This window comes from Bison bison, unplaced genomic scaffold, assembly GCF_000754665.1.
Source record: "Bison bison bison isolate TAMUID 2011002044 unplaced genomic scaffold, Bison_UMD1.0 scf7180017864337, whole genome shotgun sequence".
In the NCBI taxonomy this organism is placed as follows: domain Eukaryota; kingdom Metazoa; phylum Chordata; class Mammalia; order Artiodactyla; family Bovidae; genus Bison; species Bison bison.
In genome coordinates this window covers 1390440-1401604 of record NW_011494909.1, presented here as the reverse complement: position 1 = coordinate 1401604, position 11165 = coordinate 1390440, and the positions used below count along the sequence as shown (strand labels likewise).

At 40.4% G+C, this 11165-nt stretch overlaps 1 protein-coding gene across 1 annotated transcript in view; it reads right to left on the bottom strand.

Moving 5' to 3' along the window:
* Positions 1 to 11165, bottom strand: part of USP6NL (USP6 N-terminal like) — a 136462-nt gene that overhangs the window by 43767 nt on the left and 81530 nt on the right. Inside the window, exons 3-5 of the mRNA XM_010854110.1 lie at positions 9957 to 10024; positions 8051 to 8133; positions 332 to 371 (exon numbers count right to left, since the gene is read on the bottom strand). Of these exons, the coding sequence (XP_010852412.1) occupies positions 332 to 371; positions 8051 to 8133; positions 9957 to 10024 (191 nt within the window). The remainder of the gene's footprint in view (positions 1 to 331; positions 372 to 8050; positions 8134 to 9956; positions 10025 to 11165) is intronic.

Genomic DNA, 11165 nt, shown 5'->3' with positions numbered 1-11165 from the left:
GTTACAGCGTGGGGGCCTGGGCTCCTGAGCACATGCTCTCACCAGGCCCACGTCCTGAGGCGGCCTTGACGGAGAACCACCATCCACGTGCAGGCTCTGCCAACGGCCACCCTCCTTTTCCCAAGTACCTACAGAAGTTCCATAAAATCTAAAGTTGTTTCACCATTAATTTAACTATTTTCTTACAGTGATACTTGGAGGGTCACATTTTAATGCTGACAGCAGCACTGACAGGTAATAAATGCACCCTCAATCACAAAAGTGGCAACTTTTCTTTCTCTGAGGAATGTAATTCCTCGGTAATGAAAAATGAACACAGAACTGGACTTACCCGTTCCATAGCTGCATTGTGATATGGGAGCTCCTCCTCACTGCAAAGGAAAAACAGTGGGTGTGAAACAGTTGAAATCAGGGCAAATTTTTTTTTAAAAAATTATAAATCTGTAGGTATACATGATGTCCAACCATCGACCTGTCATCACAAGAGTTATGTAAGCTTCCATTCCACCACATTCAACATGAAACAATGAGCTATTCTGTAAACAGGTTTCCCAGGTGGCTCAGTGTTAAAGAATCTGCTTGCCAATGGAGACACAGGTTTGATCCCTGGGTCAGGAAGATCCCCTAGAGAAGGGAATGGCAACCCCACTCCAGTATTTTTGCCTGGAGAGTCCCAAGGACAGAGGAGCCTGGAGTGCTACAGTCGATGGGGTCGCAAGAGTCGCACATGACTGAGAGACTTAAATAACAACATTCTGAAACCACACCTCCTGTCTTCAAATCTCTAGGCCCACTCTGCCCAATCTCGTCATCTTTAGCCACAGGTGGCTGTTTAATTTTAAATGTCAAATAAAATGAAGTCAAATGAAAAGTTCAGTCATCAGCCTCACAAGCCATAACTCAGCTACCACACTGAACAGTATGGATACAGTGAGAACACTTCCACAAACGCTGCAGAAAGTTCCACTGGACAAGACTGCTCTAGTCCAGGGGTCAACAACCCTTTCCTGCAAAGGTAAATACTGAAACAGCAAATATTTTAGGCTTTGTGGACCATACAGTCTTTTTCGTAATTACTCAACTCTGATGTCATACTGTGAAAGCAGATGCTGACAGCATGTAAACCAGGTGTGGGTTAGATCCCATAAAACATTTACAAAAACAGGTGGAGAGCTGGATTTGGCCCACAGGCCATCATTTGCCAACCTCTACCCAAGACCATCACCTCCACTCTCTGTCTCAAACTGTAGCCCGTAACAAATGAGTGTTCAAAACAATTAGTATAAGGAAATAAAACTGCCTCCCATAGATTTAAGAATTAAAAAGAAAACTTAAAACTTTTACTCTGTAAACAGGCAAAGCCTCGTTTGTCAAAACTTCAAAAAGAATAACTTTTTAATGTACAATGAAAGATCAAATCCATTTCTCTGATACAGTAATTTTGTGACATCACCTTCAATATCAAACATTCAGAGACTCGTATTAACTGTCAGTAATGTAAAAACAACTATTTGTACTATCTATAAACAGTGTTATGTGCTTGGAGTTGTTCTATCAGTGGTACTGATGTTTTGACAAATGAGTGGAAGTCACTCAGTCACGTCCGACTCTTTGTGACCCCATGGACTGTAGCCTGCCAGGCTCCTCTGTCTATGGAATTCTCCAGGCCAGAATACTGGTGTGGGTAGCCGTTCCCTTCTCCAGGGGATCTTCCCAACACAGGGATCAAACCCAGGTCTCCTGCATTGCAGGCAGATTCTTTACCATCTGAGCCACCAGGGAAGTCTGGTTTTGACAAGATCTATACATATTTTTGCCTTTCTCTTCATACCAGATAATAACACTTTTAAGAACACAGCACATTAGTATACAAGAGTCCAATGTTTTCAAAAGCATTCTTTTGCTACTCTGAAGAGTTCTTAGATAAAGCATAAAGCTATAGCAACAAAACTGACCACAAAATGTTAAGAGCTGAAGAGATCTCAGAAAGCTAGTACAACCCCTCATTTCACAGATAAGAAAACTAACATTTTCACTCAGTCACCATCACTTACCCTAATACAGAGATGCTTAGTATTATCTAACCCAGTGGGTTCAAACTTAGATTTGTATCTATATTCAAATTGCGCAAGAGTGTATGAAAAACAGGCTAAGAAATCGATTCTCAAGAAAAGAAATTTTGAAGATAAATATAAGTTGCTTTTTTATAAGTGGCTACTCATCTTTTCCTTTTGAAAATAGCTTTTGTTATGCTCTTAGTCTAACTTTCCCTGCTAATTTGTGATCTGATTACTGGGGTCAGTGCTGTATGAATGGCACACATCCATTCTTCACTGACTAGCAGAAGGCGGCCTGTGGACATCACTGGAATATACTTGCCAAGTGATGGGGTCAGCAGGGCCATCTTGAAAGAATAAGGACATCTGGCAAGCTCTGGGTGCACCAAGACTGGGATCTCTTGGGTGAGTGGGCTGCCCTGGGCAAGAGCAACCTGCTGTGTGGCTGACTTGAGCATATCCTAACAGTGAACATTCCTAACTGCAAATGAAGTGCCATGTCTGGCTGCCACCACAGGTCAAGTTCTTCAGGGTCCTCCCAATCACCAGACAAGACTAACAGGCCTAACTGTGCCTGCTGTCAACACTGAACCAGAACCAAGCATTGCATGTGTCTATGGAAAGATGGGAACCATCTGCTCAGGCTACGTGGTCTGCATCAGGCAGAGCCTAAAGAATGAATCCACCTCTGGCAACCACCAATATGTTCTCTGTATGGATGAGTTTGGGTTTTTCTGTTTTTAGATTTCACATACAAGTGAGCATTTGTCTTTCTCTGACTTATTTCACGTAGTAGAGTTCCATCAGGGTTTATCTCTGTTGTTGCTAGAATTTGTTGTGGTAGAATTTCCTTCTTTTATGGGTGAATAATATTCCACTGTGGATAAACATCACATTTCCATTTATCAGTTGATGGACATTTAGGTTCTTTCTGTGTCTTGGCTACTGAGAATAATGCTGCAATGAACACAGTGGATGCAGATATATTTCTGAGTTAGTGTTTTCATTTCTTTCAGATACATATTCAAAAGTTAAAGTTGCTGGATCATATGGCAGTACTATTTTCAATTTTTTTGAGAAACCTCCGTACTATTTTTCATAGCAACCGTATCGATTTCCACCAATAGTGGGCAAGGGTTCTCTTTTCCCCACATCTTTGGCAAAACTTACTTCTTGTCTCTTTGATGATATCCATTCTAACAGGAGCAATGTGATACTGCCCTGTGATTTGTATTCTGCATATAAGTTCAATAAGCAGGGTGACAATATACAGCCTTGACGTACTCCTTTTGCTCTTTGGAACCAGTCAGTTGTTCCATGTCCAGTTCTAACTGTTGCTTTCTGACCTGCATATAGGTTTCTCAAGAGCCAGGTCAGGTGGTCTGGTATTCCCATCTCTTTCAGAATTTTCCACAGTTTATTGTGATCCACACAGTCAAAGGCTTTGGCATAGTCAATAAAGCAGAAATAGATGTTTTTCTGGAACTCTCTTGCTTTTTCCAAGATCCAGCAGATGTTGGCAATTTGATCTCTGGTTTCTCTGCCTTTTCTAAAACCAGCTTGAACATCTGGAAGTTCACAGTTCACCTTACCTGGATCTATTTGTTTTTTCAATCTGTTAGTAAGCTTAAAGGAATTACTAATTAGATTGTATGTACTTGTGGTTTTTCAATAGTTCAGGTTGAGTATTTCTGTAACTATGAAACTCCAGTACTTTGGCCACCTCATGCAAAGAGTTGACTCATTGGAAAAGACTCTGATGCTGGGAGGGATTGGGGGCAGGAAGAGAAGGGGACGACAGAGGATGAGATGGCTGGATGGCATCACTAAATCGATGGACGTGAGTCTGAGTGAACTCCAGGAATTGGTGATGGACAGGGAGGCCTGGCGTGCTGTGATTCATGGGGTCGTGAAGAGTCAGACACAAGTGAGCGACTGAACTGAACTGATGAGATAAAGTTTCATTTGGAAACATAAAAGTTAACTAACTTGTTAAAATCAGTTAGCTCAATATACTGACTAAATTTCACTTCAGATTTTGTAACAAATTTTGTCTTAGATTAACACTAGTCAAAATTAGTCAAAATTATTGGATGGGTAGAAGGAGTTCTCAAGGCCCTGTCATTAAAACAGATACTCTTCAACAAAAACACCATTATTCTGGATTTCAAGTATTTATAGTTATCCCAGGGACAGGGGAGCCTGGTGGGCTGCCGTCTATGGGGTCGCAGAGAGTCAGACACGACTGAAGCAACTTAGCAGCAGCAGCAGCATACTAAACTTCAGACAATGTATGCATGTTTTTAAGAAGTGGTTGAAAATCTGAGGCTTGGTATTATCTTTTTTTGAAAAAGTTTCCTTGTAATTCTTCTATTAATAACTTGTGGCCTAAAAGCATTATCTATCATTATCCAAATACCAAGCATTCTTTGTTGAGCAGTGACTATTTTTGGGAAAAAAAAAAAAGTTGAAAGTTCAAATGCTGAAAGTCCTCTAAGTTCTTAAAAAAGCTGGACTTCTCCACTCTCCAGATGCATCACAGGCACATAGCTGGGGACAGCTTCCCATTTCTGCATGCTAAACAAAGATGACCCTGTTCCACCAGCAAGCCAGGCTGGTTTGCCAACAGTTTTTATATTTATTGTGAAATCTGCTATAAAACCAAGTTAGTCCTGTGCCGTGTTTGTTAATTATGGTCATCCTTCTTCACATATAACAAGTAATTTAACTTACAAAAACTGTCATTATACATGAAGTCAGCAGCCTTCAGAGAAGGCTACAAAGTTACTTTGTACCATTTTATTGATATTGACACTTAAAACCCATGTTTACCATAGAACCAATAAAAAACTACAAAGAATTAAAACAGCAGCAAGAAGCGCTCTTTTGATGGAGGTCTGGGAGGGAGCGAGGTCTAGACGCCTGCGCCAGGTGGCCTTACTCAGTAGCACAGAAAAACCCAGCTTACAGTGACCAGTGACCAGAGGCACCAGCAGCAACCTCGGAACAGCGTCTCACTGAAACGAGGCGCTGTACCAAAAATCAATACTTGTGTGAAATTCCATAAGGCACAACATCACACTAAACCCCGTTTCTGTGTTCATCATTTTCCTTCGTAGGGCCTGCTTTAGGTTTGCATCACAGAGTAAATAAAAAATTCAGTGGGCTGGCCGGAAAACTGGTTCGGCCTTGTTTCCAAAGACTGGGTGAGCTCACCACTATCTAAGCGTCCATCTCAGGAGAGGAATCATTTCAAACAGGCCCCCTTCTTAGGCATTCTTCTTTTCCCCTTTAATTTTCCTCCAGGCATTTCAAAAAGCTTCACTGATGTTTCTCTTATTAAAACTACAGAGGAGTAATAGTAACAGGCAGTAGAACGCAGAAGTTCCAAACTCAGGCTCTGCCGTGAGCTGCCAAAGTCAGTTCCTCGGAGCTGACATTTACTGCAAGCAGAACCTGGGCAAGCTGTTTGACCTCTCCGTGCTTCCGTTCATCTTAAGAAAGATAAAAAGAGTACCTATGTCTAACAGGTTTAGAAAGGAATAATCAACGTAAACAGCTTAGAACAGTGCCCAGCACACAGTAAGTGCTCAATAAATATGAGCTAATATTATTAAGGTAAATCACTGGTCTATTTCCCACTACAGACAAATGGACCTGAGCACAGAGGTGAAAACAAATCTGGAATAACTGAGTGTGATTTTTAGATTGCCAAATACAGGTTAGGCTTCTGGGCCAGAACCTAGTAGGTAACTCCCAGGCCCTTTTGTACTGTAAGAGGTTTTCATGTGTCAGTGTTAATTGCTCAGTCATGTTCAACTCTTTGTGACCCCACGGACTGTAGGCTGCCAGTCTCCTCTGTCCATGGAATTCTCCAGGTAAGAATACTGGACTGGGTTGCTGTGGGGAGACAGCAAAGTAGCCAAGATGGCATGTTCAGGCTCTCTCGCCCAACGTTTTGTAAATAATGACTATGTAACAGCTGAGATCATTTATAGCACTCAACATGCACGTCAGGAGGTAGTGTATGCATACATGAGCTAGGAAGCAGCAGCATTTAGTGCTGTGTCATGGCTGCATCCGTTGGGTCCGCCATGAGAGGGGAGAATATAGCGTGTCTGCTGCTATGGCTGCTGCGTCAGCCAGGAGAGAGGTTGTGTTGTGTTAGGTTATGCTGTCTGTTGCATCAACCATGAGAGGGGAGAATAAATGTGCCTGCAGTTCCTACGGCTCCTCGAGTCTTCTTACAGCCTCTTAGCTCATGCCTTGCCTATCCTGGGTTCAGCGAACAGTATGCACAGTGAGATACAGCAAGATAGTTGCCATCCCTTCTCCAGGCGACCTTCCCGACCCAGGGATCAAACCCAGGTCTCCCGCATTGCAGGCAGTTTCTTCTACCTTCTGAGCTACCAGGGAAGCCCTTTCCATGGTATTTTGTACTGTATTAGACCATTTTTTTTCATAAAAACATCTTTTAGAGTGGTTCACTGCCATCACAAATACTTGGAGAGGCCAAAAATCAGCTGAGTTGTAGCCTACCTTGTGAATCAAAATCTGAGATAGAACCCAGAAATCTATTTAAACAAACAAACATTCTCCAGCTAATTCTAACATGCAGGAAATTTGGGGACCCACTGATCTTATGGTGCCCAATGCTCAAAGTGTCCTCCAAACAGCATTCACACACCTCAGATCCACACATGAACCCACACAAGGGTAAAAATCACCTCCTGCCTCATTTGTGGCCAAGTCTGCTTTACTTATAAAAAAGTGAAAGTGGGGCTTTCCTTTAAGAATAGTATTTTCATCATAAAGACTGCTCTCGTTGGTCTGTTGAAATTCAAAGTCTTCTAATTGCAACTACTCAGGAGAACATTTTGGATATGCTGATATCATTAGGTAGCATAATAACACCTGAGGTTTGTCTAGACCCGTAGGTAGCATTCTGTCATTTTATTTCTTCAAAGCTTCAAGTAGCCCTAAGTATGCAGGCAGTTAATGATTTCTGTTTCACAGATAAGGCGTGAAATGGTTAACTGAGACCAGCAAAGCCAGAAGAACAGCACACATTCTCTAACTCCCAGAACAGTTTCTGTTTGCTTGAGAGACCCTGAGAAAAACATGATACAACAAAATATTTTCTAAATGCAAGAAAACTGAACAGAAAGGAAAAAGAAGGTCTGAGTACTATAAAGTTACTCCTAGGAACCTCCTAAGAAATTTTATTTTTTCTTCAAAATGTAATCATGTGTCATAAAATAAAAATCCCTGGCTTTTTCTTCTTCATAACAAATGAGACTGGGGAAAATGTGAATAAGTGGCAAAGGTAATTAACAAATTGTATGGAACCAAACAAACTATAGAGATGTAGCAGAGTCCCTAGCCTGGCAATCTAAACAAAGCTGGAACCAGAACCCGCAGACTCCTATCAGTGCAGGACAAGGGTCAAAACCACTCTAACTACTTTATAGTGCTCCAGACCTTTCTCAACTCTTTGTACAACAAATTCAGGATAAATGGAATTAATTTTGAGAAGCAATAACACAAATACACTTCCAATCGTAAGGAAGATCAATGGCATTTCATTCCATTGCTCATTTTTAGGCTGCAAAACACTGACGTTCTGACTGCTAATTATTTTTTAAATGCACTTATATAAAATAAAATGCCTTATAATTATTTTCGAAATACAAGTTGTTATTGATTTCCATTTAATTCTGCTAAATTATTAATACAACTCATTTATTCCACTTAATGTTCTTCTTAAAACACAATGAATATTAAAGATTATATTCTTAGCTATAGTTCAATTTCAATCATTGAGGGTAAAAAATGCCAGGAACTTAAAAAAAAAAAAAAAGAAGAAAAGCAGGCTGCAGGACTAATCCTGGAGTCTTAATCACAGCAATGCTATTAAAAACAAAGAAAATCAATGCAATAGGTGACCACAGAAACATAATTTTAAAAGTCAGCTTTCAAACTATGCAACTTACTGTAAGAAGCCAAATCTATCCGTGACTTTGTAAACAAGGTAATCAGCATCTTCCCAAGGTTCAATCTCTGCACCTTCTCGTCCCTATAGAAGGGGACAAAGAAAAGTGTTACTGGGAATATATAAAACTGAATAATTTCTTTAAAAGACCAAAAAACAAGGGTTAGAAAAAACTATGTCTCGCCTTTTCATCCTAACTTCTCAGAAAAGCGGACCACCTACTTTGCCTCTCTTCTTCCCCACTTCCCTCCTCCACTGGCCCTAATACTATCCTTCCCAAGGTCAAAACGGCCTCCCTCCATCAGATCCATGGACACTGCAGCCTCCTCATCGAGTGAACTGTTCGGGTGCACTCATCAGTGCTGCTCACGCAACCTCACGACACCACCATGTCCTGGCTCTCCCGTCCACGCCCTACTATTCCGCGCTGGCTTCCTCGTGGGTCCTTCCTGAGTGCCGGTGGGCCCAGCGCTCTGTCCTCAGCCCACTGCCCATCACAATCCCCTCTTGAGCTGTGAACACCAGCACTGATGAGAGCAGGAGCCCCAGAAGGGTCTATTCCATCCCTCACACTTCACACTCTGTACCTGACCGTCTCATGGAACCTCCACCTGAGGGTATTTACAACAGCCAGTCAGCTCACTCGCTCTACTCCACAAACGTGAGAACCTTGTGGGCAAAGCATCCCTGTAACTCTTATTTGTACAGTGATTCCCCAAGGCCTAGCATGATATCTGACCTGGTCACTTAGTGTTAACTGTAGGAAAAAAATGCACACAAGCATGAATGAATGATGGTTCTATTCATTTTAAATTAGTTAAGTAGTTAAATAAATTAATTAGGTTTCTTGCAGAGTATGCTAAAACCTAGTCATAATAATAGGAAACTGTGTCTGATGTTTCAAACAAGCAACTTAAAAACAAACTCTGGGAACAGATTGTTAAGTTGAGCCCTGCCTGCATGTTCCTGTAGGGCACAGTCCAGATGGCCTTCTATAATTTCATGTTCCTGTTATTCTCACAAATCATCAAAAACAACAGACACAAAACTACATGCAACCAATATACATATAAAACATGACATTTATAGATCACAGCTACAACTCATTATAGATCTCAAGAGATAAAAGGTACTAATAAGGACATATGTAAATTGTCAACAACTGTGATATTCTGGGGCATCAAAAACCAGATTCCACAACTAACTTGAGGATAAAAAGCTAGAGATTATACTTCATGTACCAATTCAAATTTCAGATCCATGTTTTCTATTTTCAATATCACATATCAATTAAATAAAATAGGTATTTAACTCTATATACTAATGTAATCAAAACATTTATTGAATACCTACTATGAGCCAGAACTGTTGTAGGTATTTAGGATACAAAAGCAAATCAAACAAGAGAAATTCTTACCCTCAGAGAGTTCACATTCTAGGAAGGCGAGCAGGCAACAAAATGTAATAAAAAGTATGCTGACATTTTAAAAGCTATGGTGAAAAATAAAGAAGAGAAAGGGGACAGAGAGAGCCAGAGGATGGAGGGGGATATTCAACAGTGTGGTCAGAGAAGAGTTCACTAAGAGGCAGCATCGGGGCAAAGAGAAAGAGGAGGCGAAAGGGCACGAGGGTATCCAGCACACAAGTGCTCCAGGCAGAAGAAACAGCCTGTGCGAAGGCCCTGAGACAGGAGCAAGCCTGGAAGAATAACAGGCGACCAGCGTGGCTGGAGAAGAGGGACGGAGGGGGAGAAACTACGGAGGCAAAGCCAGAGAAATTAGATGACTTCAACAGTCATGGGAAATAATCAAACTGCCACTGTAATTTAAGCCCTCCGAAAAGCAAATCCTCTTCTATTTATATTTTTGAAAATAGAAATTAATTAAAGAATAATGATGAATACTTACTTTGTCATATTTAGCAACTATTTCGGCTCGCTCCTGGGCAAGTTTAAGTGCTACATCCTGGTTTGAATCTGTGGAGAGACCAAATTTCAGTGAACTGTTGTTTAAAGATTTATCAAATTAATTAATCATAAAACTAAGACAAAACAAGTGAAAATAAAACAATAAATTGATGCTGCCTAAAATGACAAATCAGCAAAAATCAAATAAACTTACAAGGGTGAGTTAAGTATCCATAACTACAACTTTGAAATATCTACATATCTACTATTTTGATGTTACATACCACCCTCAAAAGAAAGCAAATCTGTTAACACAGCATTAAGTTAGGGGATATGTAAATCTTATCCCTCAAGAGTTATATTTGGATCTAATTTCACAGAAATAAGAATTAAAGTAGAAACTGGAAATGAGAGTTCTAAGTTTTCAGATGAAATCCACTTGGGTAGGTGATGAGAAGAGCATTCAAGAAGGCTTTTAAAAATTTAGGTAATTTACTCACAAAATAAACTAATGCAAGATAGAGTTTAAGGGTTTTAAAAATATATTTCTCTGACATGATGAATATAATCATTTCTTTACATTTAGCCTGAGGTCCCCCTTATCAACTGTCCCAACTATTATCATAATGTGCAGTTTTACCACAACACACACCCTTCTTTCTCATTACCCATCATGTTATCTCTCAAAAACGTAAGTCTGACAATGATTAGAGATCAAAATATGAAATAGTATGGATATGATTACACACCCAAGTCCCATAAATTAAAAGATCAATGACCGGCTATATACAAAAGGCACCTCTGGTCAAGACGGAAAACAAGCATTCCAGTGGAAACTGGGCAAAGGTCACGAGCAAGAAACTCACAGAAGCAACAACAGCAGAGACAAACCTGTTCTCAGGAAGCGCCCGGCAGACAGTAAGATCCTGCCAGCAGTGATCTTACATGCCTTATCACACTTAATTCCGGGCTTTATCCTGTTAATTCTATTACACAGATGAAAAAAAAAAAAAGAAAACAAAAAACAGGGTTTAAAGATTTTAACCGACTTGTCTAAGGTCACACAGCTAGTAAACAGCAACGATAGGATTCAGAGGATATTGAATCTACAGCCCATAATTTTAACCATTACTCTATTAAATGATCACTGAAAGACACAAAAAAGGATGTCCAGTGAAATATGGCAGATGGGACACACACTTTTATATCC